At 39.7% G+C, this 20,847-nt stretch overlaps 2 protein-coding genes across 4 annotated transcripts in view; one reads left to right on the top strand and one right to left on the bottom strand.

Annotated features, from left to right (window-relative positions):
• RANBP9 (RAN binding protein 9) overlaps positions 1–16,251 on the top strand; it is a 41,469-nt gene extending 25,218 nt beyond the window's left edge. The window contains exons 5-14 of one of the 3 annotated variants that reach the window (XM_075493781.1): positions 1,736–1,758; positions 3,757–3,941; positions 4,748–4,860; positions 6,187–6,295; positions 7,703–7,893; positions 9,704–9,851; positions 11,560–11,633; positions 13,998–14,149; positions 14,847–14,958; positions 15,391–16,251. In XM_075493781.1, coding sequence (XP_075349896.1) covers positions 1,736–1,758; positions 3,757–3,941; positions 4,748–4,860; positions 6,187–6,295; positions 7,703–7,893; positions 9,704–9,851; positions 11,560–11,633; positions 13,998–14,149; positions 14,847–14,958; positions 15,391–15,521 — 1,238 coding nt within the window. In that variant the 3' untranslated portion in view covers positions 15,522–16,251. Of the gene's footprint in view, positions 1–1,735; positions 1,759–3,756; positions 3,942–4,747; positions 4,861–6,186; positions 6,296–7,702; positions 7,894–9,703; positions 9,852–11,559; positions 11,728–13,997; positions 14,150–14,846; positions 14,959–15,390 lie in introns of those variants that run through there. The other 2 variants (XM_075493780.1, XM_075493782.1) reach the window with 2 other exon arrangements.
• Positions 16,252–16,799: 548 nt separating this feature from the next.
• NOL7 (nucleolar protein 7) lies at positions 16,800–20,841 on the bottom strand. Its single transcript, XM_075493793.1, has 8 exons — positions 20,619–20,841; positions 20,475–20,535; positions 20,340–20,398; positions 20,097–20,134; positions 18,952–19,039; positions 18,175–18,296; positions 18,013–18,090; positions 16,800–17,211 (listed from the first exon to the last, which is right to left on the bottom strand). Exons 1-8 carry the CDS (start codon positions 20,780–20,782, stop codon positions 17,138–17,140), a joined length of 684 nt encoding a protein of 227 aa, XP_075349908.1. The 5' UTR covers positions 20,783–20,841; the 3' UTR covers positions 16,800–17,137.
• Between the last annotated feature and the right edge of the window lie 6 nt (positions 20,842–20,847).

Here is a 20,847-nt window from a genome sequence, read left to right as displayed (position 1 = left end):
TATGGTCACATGCATAGAAGAGCTAAGAAGGGAGGAGCAGAACCTTCCCTTTCAGTGGAAGTCTTCAAGTAGACTGGATTAGGCCAAATGTGAAACAACACTCCAAGTGATTAAAAACTGTTTAAAGAGGAGAACTGTTTAAAGAGGAGAATGGCATAGGTGAGGAGAGGCTAGTAAAATGTCCTATGTCATAGACAGAGTCTGACAAACGCTTTATGGATTGCAGAAGGAAACCTGACAGCTGTTCTGCTGTCATGGGCTTTGCTAGCTTGAATTTCTGACAGAGGAAAATTGATTCTGCGTTTAGGGGAAAAAGAAATTTTGTCTGTCTTGCTGGGTTGTTGTTGCTGCTAGTTGTCCAGAATTCCTATATGATTATGACTTGGAGGAGATTTATGTTTCTTCTCTGGGCCACAGATGCAGTCTAGAGTATTGGAAATCTCTGGCTCAGCCTGGGATTTGATACTACAAAAAGGGCTAAGCAATTATTTATGCAAGTGTGAAATCCTGGGTTGAGAAAAAAATGAAACCAAACCTCCCCAAAACCCCAATACCTACATGTCACTCAGTCATTGTTTATAATTTATCTGTCTTGCCTACTGCCATGGTTATTTTGGAAGAGGGTGAGTTGGATGTCAAAATGTGCCAAACAGAGAAAGTGGTAATAGCTTAGAAAAAGTTAGGGTGTGAACAGGTAATAAATAGAATGATAGCTTTGAGAAGTGATGGGAGGAGAAACAGATTCACTCTATATGTCATTCTTTTGTATCAAAGATGTAAGGAATCCAGATGCTCTTGAGATTTGAAATCTTGGTGAAGAATAGAAATGGAAAGCAGGGGTGGAATTTAGGACAAAAGGTTAAAAGCATTGTTTTAATCTTAAATTTGAAAAGGCAGTCATACAAAATAAATAAGAGTTTGAAGGGATAAGTAGATTTGAATCATTATGCACTTGTAAAAAAAAATTTGAAGAAATACTTGCAACAATAAAGGAAATAATGAAATACTGTTATAATTTGGCTGTCAGAAGGAGATTTCCGGATATTTATTTTTTAACTGAAAGCTTCCTCCCCCACCCCCCCCAACTGCATGGAGTTCCTGAAGTGTATAAAGGTCAGATTTTTCTCTAATCCTGAGACAGCAAAATCACTGCCTTGGTCTTATGGGTAGATGGATGCTTGTAATTAGGTAACAAGATATTAAGCTATTCTGTTTGAAAACCAAAACACCCTGGTGTGGATTAGAGTGAAACATTTACCAGACTGGTTTGGAGTATTATAGGCATGTGCTGCTTATGTAAAGATAATGCATACTTATGAAGAAAAGTAATAGCAAACAAGAAAAGACACCGTTAAATCTTGGTGTCACAGCATCAAGACATGCAAGTGAAAAAATATTTTCAGATATTCTTATTTTTCCTCTTAATTTCAATCTGTAGCCAGAATTTTCATACTTTCTAATCTGTGTATCTATGATGTTTGCTAAATCTTATGCTCTGTTTTGAAAAATTGAGGACAAATTGAGTACTTTCGAATGACAATTACTTTTTGCCAAATATTGCCCTTTATTACTCAAGCACATCAGTTGTGCCTAAGCATCATGGATGTCACCATACTTAACTACTTATTTCTGAGACGGTTTGGGTGAGTTTTCTGAACATATAATGATACACTTAAGAAAATGAGGCTAGAAGCCAGACACATGGAAATTAATCTGAATTTTCTCTTCATTACAGGCATCGCTTTCACAGATTTACCGGTAAGATAAGTGCATTTTCAAACAGCTTTCCTTTGTATTATAAATGCAAGTTACATCCAAAACATCTGTTTACCTTATGCTTCTTGGAAGTACAATGATAATCTTCTTAACCAATTTAATATCAGATATTTCTCCTCATCATTTCAGTGGTGATTTATTAATTGAAGCAAAAAGTCTTTTGTTTTTACATTGATCCTCACAGGGGTTTTCCTTTTCACGTTTTTAACAGGCAGTTCTAATGGATGTTTAGCAGAAAATAATACATACAAGTAGTTGTTATATACTCTGACATATGCAGGCCTTACATACAAAGTCAAAGCTATATTAAACACCAACACGGTGCATGTGTGTACAGCTGTGTATCATATGTAGAAAGGCTGGCTACTTAAGACATGGTCACTGTAACCCATGCTTGATGCCTAATTTTCAACATCTTTCTCTATCCTGTTCACTCCATAAGATCAAACATACCAAAGTAATTTTTTTTTTTTTAAGAAAACTGCAGATATCTGAAGTCGTCTAGCTTTTCAGTCAATTAAATTGTACTTTCCTTAAAATCGTTATAAATGTGTTCCCTGTGCTACTGCTACAGGCATGATAACTGCACTTATTTTGGTTTTTTTCTCATCCACTTAATTTCCGATTTAATCTGGTTATGGTGCAGTGTGTGATGCACTTCATCTGGCCAGCTACTCCATTTACTATGGCCTTAGGAGGCACGGACAGATATTAAGGAAAAATGAAGTCAATAACCCAGGGCACCTCTCAGCCCCGCCACAGGGTTGGGCGCTTTCTGTAGGAAGCCACTGCTACTGTCCTGATCTGTGGGATGCCAGCAGGTCTTCTTGCTAGCACACGGTACCAGCACAGGAAAACTGACACTGTAATCTGAAGTTTGAAGCTGGACTCCTCATTAGAATCGATTGTTTTAATGTCATTAAAAGATTTGACACTTGCGCTTTGTTGATGAGTCTAGACTAGGTAACACTATGAGCAAGGTTTATTTAAAAAAAAAAAAAAAAAAAAAAAGAGGGAGAGGATGGAAATGGGGGCAAGATTGTCTTGGGCATGGTTTTAACAACCAGAGTATTTTTCTTTAATTTCACTGGGTTCACTGGGCTTCAGTGTTCCTACTGATAGCTTTAATTTATTTAGCATATAGTTCTGTAGATCAGCATACCATCATACCATACCACCATTGATTGCAGTGTAAATATGATGTAGGTGTATTTATAAATAATTTTAAAAAAGCAACAAAACCCCACCTGCCCACCCAAAACCCAACTGAGATGCTAGTTGCATTTAAGAAAGTTACTTCAATCCCAACAGGCAGATTTTATTTTTCTCATATTTGGCATATTTCAAATTTGCATGGAGACCTAATCTCTAAGCAGAAAATAAAACTGAGACAACAATAAATGCTTTAAAGTCTTTTTCTAGATACGAGTCCAGGAATTCACGAGAACTTCAATGCACTGTTACAGTTCTTTTTAGGCGCTACACTTGGACTTTGAGGCTAATGAGTTCTCTATCCTGTCAGTTCTTACCACTAAAATTCAGCGATGTTTTAAGTATTTCACCCCAAAAGGAAAATGGCCCTCTTTGTAAGTTTAATTTTTGTTCTCTTTTTAAAAGAAACTTTAACCCTGGTCTTTAAAAATCATTAAAAAATCGGTATTTAATATTTTGTAAAATTGAAACCAAAAGTTGTAAACTTTAGCACAGTTTAAAAAGTGCATTTTCTGACTAGAAAGAGAATGATCAGTAAGGCTTTCTTATTTGAAAAAAAAAAAAAAAAATTATGACCACTGGGAATAAAATTTATCGGTCATTGTATTGCTAGATTGGTAGAAGTTGCTTTAACTGCTGGACAGATGATCCAGAGGTATTTGCTTCTTCACGCTACTAGCAGCAGTGGGGATATTGTTATAGAGATGAAAAAAATAAAGTGGGGAATTTAGAATATGAGGAAAAAACTAATTAAAAAATTTCTTGCAGCCAAACTTGTACCCTACAGTAGGGCTTCAAACACCAGGAGAGGTTGTGGATGCTAACTTTGGACAACACCCATTTGTATTTGATATTGAAGACTATATGCGAGAATGGAGAACCAAAATTCAAGCACAGATTGACAGATTTCCGATAGGAGATCGGGAAGGAGAGTGGCAAACAATGATTCAGAAGTAAGACTTTGAATATTGTTCATTTAAAAAAAAAAAAGTTAATAGTTGCATGATTTCAGAGATCTTTAAAACATTGTACCTATTGTCTTGTGAAAAAAATTACAGATAGTATTAAAAACTAGTACAAATAGTTTTGTTAACAGATTTCATAAACATGTATAAAATTGAGCATGAATAGATGTTTGAGTAAGAGTTATCTACATCATTAATAATTAAGAGTTTATAATGATGAGTGTAAGCCTTCCATTCCGATTAGACCTATCTAATGTGGATTGGGGAGTTTAGAAAAATTGCCATGGTTGTAATGGGCAGTTTTAATGCTTTGGGCTCTGGAAATTTCCCTTTGTGTTCTTAGCATTCGGCATGCCAGGTTAAGTTGTGGCTCATTAGTGTCTCGCTTGGAAAAATCAAGGTGGCTTTGCATTTTTTATTTCTAAAGTGAAAACAAAAAATTTGTGTGCAGAAATTTCACTTCAGTGTATGTAATGAGCAAAAAAAGAAACTTAATTAGCAGGTAATATTTTAATTGAGCCTGCTGTTGGGTGATGAATAATTTCTATTAAAATTAATCATAATAAAATGATACATTGATATTTTAAAATTGTCTTTCTGTACAGTGTTTTGAAGAAGATACTGGCTCTTAACTGAATTACTCTTGTCTGACTTGTACAGAAATTTCTGAATTTCAAGTAGAATTCTTTAGTTCAGTCACTTTTTTCAGAAAAGGGTTTTTACATTGAATAAGTTCTTGGTTTCTTACCTGTATTTAATGAGTGTTTCTGGGTTTTGTTTTTGTTTATTTTTAGAATGGTATCATCTTACTTAGTTCACCATGGATACTGTGCAACAGCAGAGGCATTCGCCAGATCCACAGACCAGACTGTGCTAGAAGAATTAGCTTCCATTAAAAATAGACAAAGTAAGGCTGGAAAGCATGTTACATCCTTTTTTTCCTCCCTTAAACAAATATTACATAAAACTTTCTCTTAAGCATCATTGTAGAATTTCCTTTCAGCACCACTCCATAGCACAGTTCTTTGCTGTCATGTAAAGTTACACACATACGAACAGCTGGTTAAGATGAACTTCTGCCCTAATGCTTTGGAACTTGTTTGATGTAGCGGAATGTGGTAAATTACCTGTTGTCTTTCTCTTGAATGGAAAATTGTGATCTGTCTTAAACAAACGTGTGTAATGTCTCTAAATGAGTGTTTGTGAGAACTAATGGTCAGTCACAAACAGGAATATAAAACTTAGTCTTGACAAACATTTAGACTTTTATCTTAATTGTGAAAAGGGATAGAGTTTAGTTTAAAGCTAAATCAAATTTGAGTTTTCCTGCTTACAGATGTGAGGGGAAAGAGGACAAGGAGAACTAACAGCAGTTCAGTTCTAACTTGCTGTGGCAGTGCTGTTTGGCAGCCTGATTAAACAGTACCTTCCCCGTTCATTTAAATCCCTGCTGTATGAACACAAGAATTTGTGTGACTGCATGACATACCACATGGGGAAACTGCTCTGGCTGAAAATAAACCCATTCGTTGGGCTGTTTTTCATTTGGATCAATTTCTCTGTCGGTGGATAGAGCTGTGAGGCCGTTTACGACTTGTGCCAGGTTACAGCAACAGAAGCATCAAGTAAAGCAGGGACTGTTGTGGAAAGGTTTAGTCAACTGTAACCTGACTGGAAGTATGTGTCATAGGTGAGAGAGACTAAATCTTGTTTTTCTTAGTCAAAATTGAACCTGTGGGAGTGGGATGCAATTTAGACGTTCTTGGGTGATGATAGTTTGGTATGTGCTTATTTATAAAGGTATGAAAATGAGAAATAAATCGCAGAAGAGTGTCTGCAATCTTAATCTAGCTCTAAATGTGCAATCTGAGTACAAAGTATAGTTGTATGCTGGTAATAAATAAAAATGTTGAGTACTCATTTAGATATATGCAGGTGGAGTGCAGTTCTTAAATTTTCCTATTGAACATTTTAAGGAAGCATGATCTTTCTTTACACTATTTTTTTCTAAGAGGAAAATACCTTGTTGATTGATGGTTGCAGTGTCTTTTAATCGTTAATTTACATGTATTAATCCGTAAGCTGTCCATTTAACTGATGTTGGTTTTGGTGAACAGAAATTCAGAAACTGGTTTTCGCAGGATGAATGGAGAACCCATTGAAACAACATAACAGCTGTATCCAAGTTTACTAGAAAAAAATCCTAATCTCTTATTTGTTTTTTGGTGAACAGGAATTCAGAAATTGGTTTTAGCAGGAAGAATGGGAGAAGCCATTGAAACAACACAACAGTTGTATCCAAGTTTACTAGAAAGAAATCCTAATCTCTTATTTGCATTAAAGTGAGTCTTCAAATTATACAGATGTGTGTTTATAGATGGCACAGTACCTTCTGAGACAAGACAGTTACTCATTTAAAGCTTTCACAGAAATTTAAACAAAGTTAAGCAGCGTTTTTTAGAAAATGTGTATACTTCACTTTTTTAATGCTATATTATTTGCTACATGTTTAACTAGGTTCTGTCATCAAGGTCCTGTTTTGCAGCATAATTCACATCTCACTGTAGACTTGTTCTCTAGAACTAAGTTTTGTAATTTTTTAAATCAATTTTAATCTGTTTGGGTGTCAAGTAAAATGTAAACTGATACAGTATCATATTCAAGAAGGTTAAGAGTCCTGTTGGCATAAGTTGGTCTGTTCCTCCAAATGGGTCACTGGCTTTAAAGACCAGTTTAAATGAGCTGTTTCACTCCATGTCACTTTACTAGAAACCTCTGGCTAATACTGTGGAAATTCCATAACCCCAAAGAGTTCTCTTGGCTTCCCAGGCACACAATAGTCACCTTCATTCTGGCATTTTTACTTGCCAGCTGCGCAGATCCTCCAGAATTTTGTATCATGTTGTAGTGTTTGAATGCGGAAAAAATCTGTTACCTCCTATAAGAACAAGGCACTTTAATTTTTATGTTCAGTTAAGTAACTTGGAATGTGTTTGAAGTCTGTCATACTCAAGTGCTGAACAGAATTCACGTGATAGTACTGCAGACTTATCACAGAATTCACAAAATGCGAACATTTTGATGAAAGACTTCGCTCGATAACGTCAACTGTATGTTATCTTTTTCTCAATCTGTCTTTCTAAATTTTGCCTGTTCTATTGAGGCTATCCAAGCCTAAAACATAAAGCAGTAGTTCTGAGCTTCCTTAAAGTCCATAGTAAAACCTCCTTATCTAAAATAAAATTGACAAAGAGCAACAGCCTCTAAAGGGAAGGTTTGTATATGAGCTTGCTTTTCAAACTGTTTTCTAGTGCAAATGTTTAATGTTAAGAGTTACTGTTTAATGCTTACTGTTCCAGACAGTCAAACTATGTTCTCATTTACTTTGAGAGAAATGACAGGCATGACAACGTAAAGACATATCCTTCTCAAGAAATAACCTTGCCCCTGCCAATAAAACAAAACAGTTAAAACAAGAAAATATAGTTTAGCTCTCTGAACTTTGAGGACTTATTGGCAATGTCTGCCCTCGGAGGATAATATTCCTGTTCTCCTCCCTCACAAATTTTGTAATTGTGTATTTTTGGCTGAATACTCCAAAGCTTATTGATGATTGGGTTACTGACATCCAGCATTTTGTTGAGTCACACTTTTTATATATTTAACACTAAAATGAAATCATTGCTATCGTTGGTAAATTGAAATGTGTAAATTGTTTTATTAGCTTAACTTTTTTGCCTTTTGTTTAGGGTGCGCCAGTTTATAGAGATGGTGAATGGTACAGACAGTGAAGTGCGGTGTTTGGGAGGCCACAGTCCAAAATCTCAAGATAGTTACCCTGTTAGCCCACGATCGTTCAGTAGTCCTAGCATGAGTCCCAGCCATGGAATGAATATTCACAATTTGGCAACAGGCAAAGGGAGCAGCACACACTTTTCTGGTAAGTTGATGGATAGATTTGGACCACATAGATTTGGATGTAGCACATGATGTAGATTTTTTCTTTTTTTTTTTTTTTTTTTTTTTTTGCAATTAAGTATTGGGAAAAGTTACAAATACTCACAGACTGACTATTTGTTTTACTTAAGAATTGATACCGAATGCTTTGTATACAAGTATAGTTTTAATGATTAAAAGATGTGATTCTCAGTCACTGGGGAAATGGAAAGTGTATAAACAGAATCAAATCGTTTTTGCATGTGCTTTTGGTTTTACTAAGGGTTTGCAAAGTAGGTTGCCCCTGATTTCTAAGAAATGCTTGCTTCCGGGAGGTGGAAGGTTCTGACACAAATTTCTGTTGTCCTTTCGACGGAAATTGTATGGCTTGGGCACGGTGGTTTAAAATCCTGTAAGTGGTGTATACGATCCATTTCCTATGGTGTTTATGGAGTAGTAGGAACAGCTGCTCTTGTGTAGGAAATACCAGAAGCTAGGTGGTGGAGTTAGGTAAAAGACTTTCTGCTGGCAGCCAAATTTCAGTCTGCACAGCTGAAACAGTTCTGAGAGCGTCTAGGTGGTGGTAAAGCTTCAGTGGGAAGCCATGAATGTTCAGAGCTGCCCCATGCCTAGGGGGAGATCATCATGCCTTCCAAAGCACCCCTGCAGAGAAGTTGGGCATGTTAAAATGGTATGTGAATGTGTCATCTTTGAACCCAAGACTCTTAAGGTAGCAGATGCCATCAATTTTCACTTCTGTTTCATTCTTAAATCCAAACTGGAGCTGTTTTGGGGCTTTTTTTTTTTTTCCTCTTGGTGGGATTGAGTAGGAGGCCAGTGTAGCCTGGCCACCAGAATACCTGCTGCCCTTGGAAAGGCAGCAGCTTCGCTTTTCTTCCCTCTCTGTCAAGACTGCGCTATCGCGTGTGTGACTGGAGGCCCACTCAGATTTTCTGTTTGTTCTTCAGGTGGTTATTGGGGTGTATTGTAGAAAGTACCTCTAACTTTATAATTTTGAAAATAGAGGCACCACTTAATAAGCAAGTTGATTAATGTATTATTAGAATTGAGGTTTGGGATTTCCTGAATGGCACCAACTGTTTTGTTTATAAAAAGACCTTCCTGTGACCTGTTTCTATATTAGAAGATACTAGGGAGCTCCTACTTTTGGGCTTGATAGAACTGGCAATTACATGTTTGCTTCAAATAGTAGTTTCTTGATTATATTTGAGAAGGGTCAGAAGATATTTTAGCCAGACATCATAATTTCACAGCATGGTATAATTTTATTTAGCAAAACACAATATTAACAATTAAAATAATTGTATGGGGAAGGAGGGAGGTTGTATTTAAGTATTGCAATATGTGAAGTATTTTCAGCACTGCATTTTACTGCATATTTATCAAGAGAATTATGTGATTAGAAATTAGTAAGATGCATGTCTGCTTCCATTCATAATGATTACAGTGGTCTAGAAAAGACTTTCAGATCTTTCAGAAACAATGTATCAGTTCTAAAAAATTATTCTACATTGATGCAGTTTTCTGTTTTACTGGTGTATAAGTACAACTGAAGAACCTTCTCATGTATGTGTTAGCACTTGTTAAATAATGCTTAACTTCTGCACTGTAGAAGCCGAAGCCTTAAAGGTTCAAATACCTGAAACACAGAGGGCTAAGTATTTGAGTCTATTTGTTTGGCAAATCTGTCATTTACTGACCAGGAACAATTAAGCTATACTTATTTCACTTCTATAAATCGGTACTTAAAAATAAGTTTGTAGATGATTACAATTATTAAAACTTTCTTTCAGGGTTTGAAAGTAGTTGCAGTAATGGAGTAATATCAAATAAAGCGCATCAATCTTACTGTCACAGTAAACACACAACCACCAGCTTGAATGTGCCAGAGCTCAACAACATAAATGTATCAAGATCACAGCAGGTTAACAGCTATTCCAGGTGAATAAACTTCAGATGCTTCTAACTTATATTAAGGCTTGTGTGGTCCATGTGCTTGTATTGCGGAGAAGAGTTTTCAGTGGGATTTGATGTGATTTTTTTTTTTTAAAGGACAGTTAAAACATTTAGTGTAAGGGGCCAACAGCTTGTGATCACTCTAGCGTACCTTGGTTTTGTTTAAACTTTGCAAGCTCAATAGACTATTTTGTCCTGTTTGGTTAAAGAAATGCTATGGACAAAAATAAATTACCTTGCTTATAGCTATCTGTGGTCAGTTTTGAAGTTGTATAGTGAAGATTAACTAGCTCTCTGGTGCTTGGGATTTTAACTTAAGCCACTGACATTGATTTAAGCACGTTGCATGTAGGTAATGAAAAGTTTTCCAGATACTTTCTCCATTTGTGGCAGTATCTGCAAAGTAAACACAATTGAGATGCAAATGAATTGTGGACTCCCTTCCATCGCATACATAAGAATTGTCTGCCTACTCCACTCACTGTCACTTGTGCAAACACATTCAATTCAGAGAATGAAAATAGGTATATTAACCAGGGTTAATATGGTTATTCATAACCAGTGAATATTAAGCTCTGGGTTACACAGATGCAGCAGAACTTAATTTGATGTGAAATACAACAATACTTGGCTGTGTTGTCCAAGATAGTTTCCCAAAACTACCAACTATGATGTGATGATGTGGTGATAACAAAAAGTATGTCAGTTGGATAGTGATGATTGGGGAAAAAAACCGTAAAAGTAAAAATTTACTTTTTAACTTCATGATTTGTATTTGCATCAGCAATTGCCTCTGCCAGAAAGCCTGACAGCTTCCAGGCAGCTCTTGAGATTTTTCACAGGAGGAAGACAATTCCTTGGCTGCAGTGTTGCCCAGTCAGAGAGGCCTTTTGGTTTCCTTCCTCAAAGGAAGCTGAGTATTTTTGGTTGCTTAGAAGCGAGATACTAAACTTTTAAATTTAATCTTTTTGGTGTTGAGAGAGGTTTTAGGTTGTCATTCCCATGACGAAATAGAACAGGCTAGGATGTATCTGTCAGCAAAGCTGCAGTCCCCAAAGCCGTGCTGGCATTTTCTAAAAGTGCTTCTGTGAACTGCTGCGAGCAAAGTGTGGTGAGGAGTTGTATGCTCTGAATTTGCCTCCGAGTATCTCTTCAGTGTTTTGGTTTACTCAGTATTTGCTTTGAATTTTTCTTTTTCCCTGCTATTCCACTGAGAGTAAATGAGAGATCAAGGCTTTTTTGAAAGAATTATTGACCTAAATATGATATTCTCAAAGTAGGCTGTATATTGAGTTAACTGTGTTTTTAAAAAAAAAAAGTGGGCATTGTGTATTTTCTCAATGCGTTTTCTCCAGCTCTGTGTACGTACACATATATAAACAAGGTAAGAACTTTTTGGTGTATATTTAGGAAGCGTTATACTACTTACTCCTGAATAATGGTGGACATGTTTAATTTTTCAGCATCTGCAAATTGTATTTCACTGAATGCTAACGTTAGTTGAGAGCACCTCAAAATTTCCCTGGTGCTCTGGTATTGCGAGTTGCTATGGAAAAAACTGTGGTCTAACTTGGTAACATTTAAAAGCTGCTTTTTGGTAGCCAAGATGAGGAAGTACTGTGCTGAAGTCATGAAGAAGATAACCCTAAGTACTTAAATATGAGTAAAACTTTTATTTGTTACTCTCTTCCAGCAATGATGTAGACATGGAAACAGATCACTACTCCAATGGGGTTGCTGAGACTTCATCCAATGGCTTCCTAAATGGTAGTTCTAAACATGATCACGAAATGGAAGAATGTGACACAGAAATGGGTCTGCAGTGATATTTCTTACATTTTTATTAAGTGATGGCAACAAGGTTATGTTTTTACTTGCAATGCTTCCCAACTTGAAAATTAGGGATATTAGCTCAAATCTTAATTTTGTTTGTTTGTTTTTGCTGTTATTAGATGTAAATCTTATAACCACTGATTTAGGTGGTCCAGTGTCAGTGTGAGAACAGGGGAAGTTGGTAACTCATGGATATTGAAACTAGCATCAATTTCTAAGGAAGAACCTTTGAGAAGAAACATCCTATCATGTAGCATGCCTGGATTAGGGTTGGCAGATTGCTTCTCCCTCTTCCCCTAGTCCTCCTACCATTCATGGTTCTCATGGTGTCTATTGCACTCAACAGTAAGAGTAGAAATTCCAAATCACTTATATTGAAGAATGCAAAGTGCTAATATTAAATGCTCAAGAAAAGAGCTGTATTTGGGAACTGAGGTGTGTGTAAAAAAAAAAAATTCCACCAAAAAAAAAGCCTGTTTTACATAGTTGTGGTCTAAAAAAACGTTTGTTTTACTTAACTGCTTTATACTCAGTCATACTTGTTGACATTAGTGACAAATGAGTATTTAAATACCCTCTGATTGCCAGCACACCATAAAAAGATACCGTTTACTCTCAGTTACAGTGTTAACTGTCCCTGTCCAGTAAAGGCAGTCAGATCACTGAAGGGCATGCAGGCTGGAGCTTAGACAATGGTTGTTAGGGCTGGCTGTGTCTGAAGAAGATGAGGAATCCAGCCCAGCCATTTCTGCAGTTGCAGAACTATCTTCTCAAACAACTGATTTAACCAGACATCAATTAATAGGTAGTTTAAATGAAGTGTGAAACTCGGGACATCGCTGGTAAACTTTCAGAACGCAGTAGTACTTAGATACCTATGAACGCTTCACAGTTCTGGCTTGTGCTGCTGCTGATCATGCAGCTTTGCTGGTAAATACTAGGTAACTTTTGAAAAGCAAACACAGTTCTGTTACAGCCCTGGAGGGGGGAGATTCAAATTTCTAGGCTGTTTCCCTGTGTTGCGCTCTGAAACTGGATAACAAGGCATCATTTCTGTGACAGAAAAAACACTTCTTTACTCTCTTGCAGCCTTTTCCACAGAGGCTTGCTGTGACAGACATGAAGCAGCTACAGAGGGCACAGAGTTGTTTGTGGTTTTTTTTAATGTAGTTGTTTTCTGCCTTTGGAAAGTGATGTCCTAGATTGGGCTGCAGCTAGCGACAAACACCGCTGCTTGAAGACTTGTGGGTGCTTCACCTTTGTAAAAAAGAAATATGGCTCCTCCTCAACCTACATTGTTTACTCCCCACAGTTTAAGTTTGGTGATTTTTTGCTTTTTGAAGTATTTATATATTCTCCTTAGTGCTGTGTATGTAATGTTAAGTAGGCAGATTTTTTTCCAGAGGTGATATGCTCACATCTAAGAAAAAAAAAAGTGAAGGCCACTTGTTTGAAATAGTCATCAACATACATCACTAGATGTTGAAATCAGACAGAAGAATGGTTTTGTTAATTAAAGTGTACATCAAAATTCTGATTCAAAACTTGATTCCATTGATGAAAAAAGCCCAGGAATGGATAAATGCCTTTTTTTTTTTTTTTTTTTTAAACCAGCTGCTTTAGTTGTAAATTTAAAAAAGGCAGAACTTTGAGAGAAGCCAAGGGGTGATCTGCTATTCATAGACTGCATTTAGTGTCTTTTAAAATCACTAGTATTGGGGAATATTGTAGCAAACAGTCAGGAAATCAATAGTAGTGTTCTGCTTGATTACAAAAGAAGCCTGAAATGTCCAAATTATTAAGCTAATATATTCTACAAGGAGTATGAACAGTCTAAATGATCATCTTGCAGCAACATCCATCATAGCTGTTTGGGAAGTTCAGGGGTTTTTACCCTCTATTAGCAGTTCCAGATTTTGGTGTATCTTTAGAAGTGCAACGCCAAAGAATTAAAAAGGTAGAACTGTGTGGACTTCTATTGTTGTCGTTATTAAACTCCCATAAAATTTTAGGGTAAAACTTGGTTTATAGTCTAGTTGGTTTAAAATTAACCATTGCAAAATAAACAGCATGTGTAGACAGCCTTTCCTGTTAACTAAGCCCCTTTAATGTTCATAAAGGAGCAATTCAGCAGCGTTCGGTATAGGAGTACAACATTATGCCAAGGTCTCTGGCCCAACGTGCTTTCTCTCTGAGAAGGCAGATGTCTTTTGAGTGAAATCAGTGCAGATTCTCTAGATCTGCAGATTGTTATTGTCAGCTCTATTAGTGGTGATGATGACGATATCATTTTTGCAGAAGTAGATTCAAGTCAGTTAAGACGTCAGCTCTGTGGTGGCAGCCAAGCAGCTATTGAAAGAATGATCCATTTTGGAAGAGAATTGCAAGCGATGAGTGAGCAACTAAGAAGAGAATGTGGCAAAAACACAGCGAATAAGAAAATGCTCAAGGTATGTTTAATCTTGAAATTGTGGTGTTAAGGTGAATAACTGTGCTGCCCAGCAGAAGCTTCCCACAGCGTGCAGCACTGCAATACTGTTCCGCTTTAACTTCTGAGACTCTTTTTGTGTCTGAGAGCAGTATTCTAGTCAGCTGTGGTGTTGTGCTGTCTCCTGTCTTGTCTGTGTAGCACATTCACAGGGAAGACAATTTCATACTGTAGTACAATTAAAACCAGAGATGAATTTAGCACTTCCTTCTATCTCATTTCTGACCCTGTAGCTTGGCTTCTTGAACCAAAGTGCCTTTTTCAGCTCTAATGATAAATGAACCACAAGAAAGAGGATTGATACAGATGCCTAAAATGTGCTCTCTTTAGTACTCTGTGTGTTAATTAGTTTACCTTGATTCAAGATTGCTCGGGAAAAGAATTCCCCTGCCAAAGACCGACTGCATGCAATTTTCAGTTTGTTTTCTCTTTCCCCATCACTTACTAAAATACTGCTAACTTTTGTCTTCCTGTTGGGAAAAACACTGCTTGCTCAAAATGGAACAAGTCCTGTTACAATTTCTTTTTATCCTTTTGTATTGATGAAGGACACTGACAATCACCTTTGTGATTCCAAATCAAAATGGGTGAAGAAAATAGTCCTTGTTTTCACTAGTAGAATATAGCTGTGAGATGTAATAAAAATCATCTTTCCACAGGATGCATTCAGTTTACTTGCATATTCAGATCCCTGGAGCAGCCCTGTTGGAAATCAGCTTGACCCGATACAGAGAGAACCTGTGTGCTCTGTACTTAATAGTGCAATACTAGGTAAGTAAGGGCCTGGCGGTTTTCACGTGTGGTACGGAGTGCCTTTCGTTCCAGACAGGTAGCACTGCTGCTCACCGTGCGCACCATTTGCCAGGCTTAGTACTGGGCTGGCTGAGTGATAACAAAGTATAGCAATGTTAAGGTACACGCTTTTAGTAAAAGAGGGGGTAGTTTGGGGGGCATGTTAACGTAACAGATGTAGTTGCCTTTGTTGTTGTTGTTCAAAGCAAAAACGGGTCTGTTGAATAAATGGTGCTTTGAAATTTGAAAATGTCACTTTGTTGCTCCTGCTCTGTCTTGCTGTAAGAGCAAACTTTGGAAGTAAACGCAGGCATTTTGAAATGAATGATTTAAGCAAGCTTAAAATATAAGTTTTCAGTGCGTTACTAAGAAATTAATCCGGTATTCTAACTGGCGCTGATTCTTTTTCAGAGACTCACAATCTGCCAAAGCAACCACCGCTTGCCCTAGCAATGGGACAAGCGTCACAGTGTCTAGGATTGATGGCTCGATCAGGAATTGGATCCTGTGCATTCGCCACGGTGGAAGACTACCTACACTAGCTATGCATTTGAAGATCTGAAAGGTGTTGTGGCATATTCGACATGGAAAGTAGACCAGCTCTGCTGACTGGAATTTGGAATTTTAATTATGTACTAAGGACAAGTCTGTTGCTTTATGTTGCTTCCTAGTTTACAGCATGATGCAAATGATTTCTAACTTAGTGTTAGGAGAAAATTTCCATCTTTAAACCTCTTAGACACCTAAGAGTTGAAAATATCACTGATAATGTCAGACATCCAAATTGACAAGTACCAATCCTTGAAACGATTGTCCAAAACGAACCAAAAATCCTGCTACCTTGTGGTGGGACGGAAGAATGGAAAACACGGATGTATTAGCATGTGGGTGATGTAAACGTCAAGCAGGATGACTTGCCAACCTCCACCCCTGTTGTTACATAGTTCAATCAGTGTAATTTGCAAAATGCATAAACACCTGATGGTTTGGATATATAGTGTTGATGGGAAGAAATGATATTTTTTAATGTGTACTGTAAAACTTGAATTACTCAGGAGCTGAGTGAATATGTTTGTTGCTACTTACAATCCCAACCTGTTGATCTTAGTAGTTTTTTGTTTTAACATGGTCTTTTCAACTTTGTTTCCTTGTTTAACTACGGACAGCTTCTGTTGTGTAGACTCACCAGTTTAACTGTTGTATTATAACAGTATTACATGTCAACACAGTGTGGTTATGACCTATTTATATAAAAACCAAATATTTAGTCAATTTACAGTCTTAATTTAATCTTTGTACACCTTGCATTTTTAAAAGTGCTTAAATAGTACTATATTGCAATAAAATGTAGTGATATCATAATTAACCAGCCATTAAAAACTTACTTCTACATAACGTGGTAGCATGGACTTGTATGCTACGTTTTCTTGGTTCTAGAGCTCTATCCTAGAACAGCGGTATTCTCAGGTAGACCCATGAATTTGGAATGATGGCTCGCTGGTTGAACTGGGAATGCCACTTCCCTGCATCAGAGTACTGCAGCGGCTGGGCTGTTAAAGGTTTACTGTGTTCTTGCCATGAAGCAAGTCTAGCTAGCAGGGCAAAGTCAAGGCACTGATGGAAGCTTATTCAGTACTCCCCGAAGATGGGGGAAAAGAACCTTATTCCTTGAAAGTAATCATCAGTCTGGGCAGTAGTGTCCCTGCTAAGTGAACTGACTTAAGGATTCTGGTATTAGGATACAGCCTTTCTTTAGAGGGGCAAAGAACTGAAAAAGCAGGAATAATTGATTGTCATAAGAAACGCAGCATCCAGAACAGTAAGTACACCATCGTTCATCTTTATTCTCTGCAAAGGAGCTGCCTCATGGAGTAGCACCCAGTTCTACAAGTCTGGTTGTAGCACCAGCTGTTCTAAGTCAGTATTAAGGATAGAGTCACTGCCCAGGCCCAGCTGTTTCCCCCACTTCTGAAAGGGGGAGGGAAGAGACCAGGGAAGTCAGTTTGGGCACAGCTTTGTGAAGGTTAGTGCTTTCTGGTGACTGCTGGCTGGAGCTGAAAGAGTGATGATGGAGAAGTGACAGAAAAACACCTTTGTTGTGTTGAGAGATTAACTTCCAGTGGAAGTCCTTAATAGCATCTTCTGAAAAAAGCTGTCTTCATACTTGATTTTTAATCTGTGTTGCCAGCCAACGTTTTTTAAACCTTGCTGCCCTTTGCTTTTTTTCTTGCCCTTAAAAAAAAAAAAAGCTGTTAGTTACCATTTTCTTAGCCCATCTACTGGAGAAGCAGCAACCCATTGATTACTGATTGGAGAGCTGATAAACTTCCTATCATAGTTGACATACAGCAGCTGGCTTCCACTGGCCAGGGTACCAACTTGTGCCAATCTTCTGAGGAAGAAGGGCGGGGGGTACAGCAGTGCTTTCACTTCTGAAGCACTGAAGAGCAGACCGCCTGCTAAGGATCAGTAACTTCTGCCTCTGCATTCATGAGCCTCACAGACTGTGCCTGTGTGACTGAGTGGCAGAGTGGGGCCATAACTGATGCATGTATGAGTCTGTCCCCATTCATTTCTGTAATGTCTTTTTTTTTTTAGGAGGAGAAACAGGTACTATGTCCCCGTGCTCACACAGAAGTTCTGGGATCTTGGCATCCCTTCTTTAAGTTTTACACATATCTGAAATGCCCTCCAACAGCTGAGAGTTTGTAGGCTGAAACAATGATTAGTAAAGTCTTTATTTCAACAAGTAAACATGGCTCCATGCCCAGGTGCTGTTTCTTAATGTACCAAAACTGAGGTAATTTTTTCAAGTTCTCATACACCCTCCCCAGTGGAGCACTCACTACGCCCACTCAGGCTGTGGGGCCCTATGGCCCTTCCCTTACTGTCAGGTTCTTTGAGTTAGAAGGTAGCAAGATACAGCCCTCTAAATGGGAAAGCTTGGTTTGGTTGGTTGGTTGGTTTTTTTAAAAGTGTACTTTAAACCATATATGGCATAAAGTCGTACCTACTTTGACTTTTTATACTCACCCCAAGATATGTCCACAAACTGAACTGCAGCTTTTTTAACTGGGTTTTTCTTATTTTCAAGGGAAAAAAATTCATTTGCTGAAATGGAAATGAGTGTTAGTTACTAAGCTTAACAAACACAGACAAATCTAGATGCAGGCCCACCTCAGGAAAACTGCTTACCCTGTGCCCGGTTGGTGTCTGGTCCATAGAGCTGAGTGTTTAAAAAGTCTTTTGCAAGCTGTTGGTGGAGGCCTGTTAGACTCTGATCTTTTAAGCACACAGCAGTATAGTTTCCTTTCGTCCTAGTTAGAGAGATGTAAATTGCTGTAGCATAGTTACAGAACCCAGAACAATAGACACGCTAGCCAATGCCTTGCTACTTGAGCACTACAGCAGCCAGCGCTGGTTTCTGATGCTCAGCCAAGCTTTGTAGCAGTATTAAAAAAAAAAACAAACAGGACCAAGACTCTCAACCTGCCACTGTGTGCCTTGGGATACAATGTTCCTTGGGAGCCTTGAATTAGTCCTACCAGAAGCTACTGCAATTCCTCTGTGGGGACATCGGTGACAAAGAAACAAAGAAAAAAAAAAAAAAAGACTGAAATGCAGGAATTCAGTGCTCAACAACCGGACCTGCAGCAGCACATAACAGAATGTCTACTGCTGTGCTTGCCCAGTTACCTCATAGCAGTTGTTATATATACATAACATATAAAAATTATTTATATTCCAGATTGTTTATATATGTGTGTGTGTGTACATATATATATTTTACAAGTATGCTGTATCAGAAGCATATTAAAGGCGCTTTTAGCACATAAATACGCTTTCAATCCGAGGAAGAGCAGGGGGAACATCAAGTGCAGAAGAGAGTACAGCCAGGCAGTGACAGAGCTGCTGCTGTGACGCCCCTCCCCAGGCAGGCAGAACCCTCTGGGTGGTCTTCTCCCAGCGTACCTGGCACCCTTTCTTTGCTTGTCTTTCTTCACCCGCCTTTGGACTTGGCCTTGTCTCTGCTTAGCAGCCCCACCTCCACGGCGTTTACCTGAAGTAAATTTAACAGAAAACAGAAAAAAATTTCCCAAACATGAATCAAGAGGTGTAAGTGAAAGAGGAACAGGAAAGAAACAACACTTAGGCTCTGAAAAATACAATGTCCTTAGTTAACTCCAACGGGCATTTTTCAGAAGCTCTGACTAGTAAGAGCTAGAAGCGTTGCCCTCACAGAAGGGCTGTGAGCCAGAGGGGAAGAAGCGTACCCCAGGGGAGCCACCTAAGTACCACTAGCCAGCCTTCCCCCTCCTTGGCATCCACAGCACAAAACGGGATTCATCACAGGACAAAAATTCAATGCAACACAACAGCTACGAGTAACACGCCAAGGGGAGTCCAGCCTCGGCTTCCTTCTCACCATTAAAACAAGTACTACAGCGACCGTGTATCCAAAGCACCGTCCTGAGCTCATCTCTTGTTTATGCCAACAGGTTTTTTAAAAACAATAATAAAAGGAAGAAAAAGCAGCAGTTACACCATTCGGCTATACAGTTATGGGAGGCATGGATGAGAGAACTGTTTAAAAAAAAAAAAAACAAACCTTTTTTTTTTTTAAAGTACTTTGAAGTACAGATGAAGAGGGCTAGAAAACAGCAGTTGTGAATACTCTAGGATCTTGATTTACTAGTTCAGAATTTGAAAACAAGTTACCGGATTTTTTAGAGATGCTATTAAATCACAGCGTGATATGTGAAGTATCAAGGTGATTAACAACTCTACCCGGGAATAGCCCTCACACCTTAAACGCTAAATATTAACCTCCCTCTGGTAATCCTTGCTTTTTGTATTATACACCTGCCCATTATTTCCTGAAACACCTCGGGCTACTTTAACAGAAATCGTTGTACAGCAAACGACTTCGGTAAAAGGCACGGGAACCGGATTAAACGCGACTTTAGCTTCTTCCTCAGTTAGATATTTTTCCTTGGCAAGAGCTAATCTGTCCAGGCCGCGCCGGTTTCAGACTTCCCGCGGGTCTCCGTCCCAGGGCGTTACGTCCCAGACACGAAACCCCGCGCCAGCAGGCAGCGCACCGCGCTGCACCGTACCTCGGTTTGCCGCCGCCGCCGCCGCCTGCTCGCCGGGTCTGTGCGGTAAGGAGAAGGCGACAGGTGGTGGTTACTCCTCCGACAGGTTACTCCTCCGACTCGCGCCCCCGCCGCTTACTCGAAGCCGCTAAAGCTGCCGCGCCCCCCCCCCCCCGCCGGGACCCGAAGGGGCCGCACCACGGGCGGCAGGGGCTCGCCCAGACACGCCGACACCCGCCCGCCCGCCTCGCGTCGGCCCCTCACCCTGCGGGCGGCGCGGCGGCCAGCTCCTGCAGCACGGCCTCGGGCAGCAGCTTCCGTTTCTGCGGGGGAGAGGGGAGGGAGTCAGCGGGGCGCGGCCGCTGCCGCCGGCGCGGGTGGGGGCGGGGGCCGCCGTACCTTCTGCTCCGCGAACAGCTCCTGCCGCCGCCGCCGCTTCTCCTTCAGCAGCTCCCGGTGCCTGCGGGGAGGCGGGAGGCGCCGTCAGCGCGGCCGCGGGGCGGGGGAGAAGGGCTCGCGCGCGGGTGGGGGCGGTGTCCGTACCTCCGGGCCGCCTCCCCCACGAGCTTCCGTTCGGTCTCGGCCGCCTCCCTCGCCGCGCCAAAGGTCACCTCCTCCGGGGCCTCGTCCTCCGAGGAGGGCGGCCCGAGGAGCGCGGCTGGGGGCCGCCGCTTGCCCGCGGCCGCCGCCTTCTGCCGCCGCGCCATGGCCCCCACGCCACGCGACTGACCCCCACCCCGGAAGCGCTCCCTGCCTTCCGCCGCCAGCCCCA

Source organism: Mycteria americana, chromosome 2 (genome assembly GCF_035582795.1).
Source record: "Mycteria americana isolate JAX WOST 10 ecotype Jacksonville Zoo and Gardens chromosome 2, USCA_MyAme_1.0, whole genome shotgun sequence".
Classification (NCBI taxonomy): Eukaryota; Metazoa; Chordata; class Aves; order Ciconiiformes; family Ciconiidae; genus Mycteria; species Mycteria americana.
The sequence above is the reverse complement of the archived record's forward strand: the minus strand, read 5'-3'. Positions and strand labels throughout refer to the sequence as shown.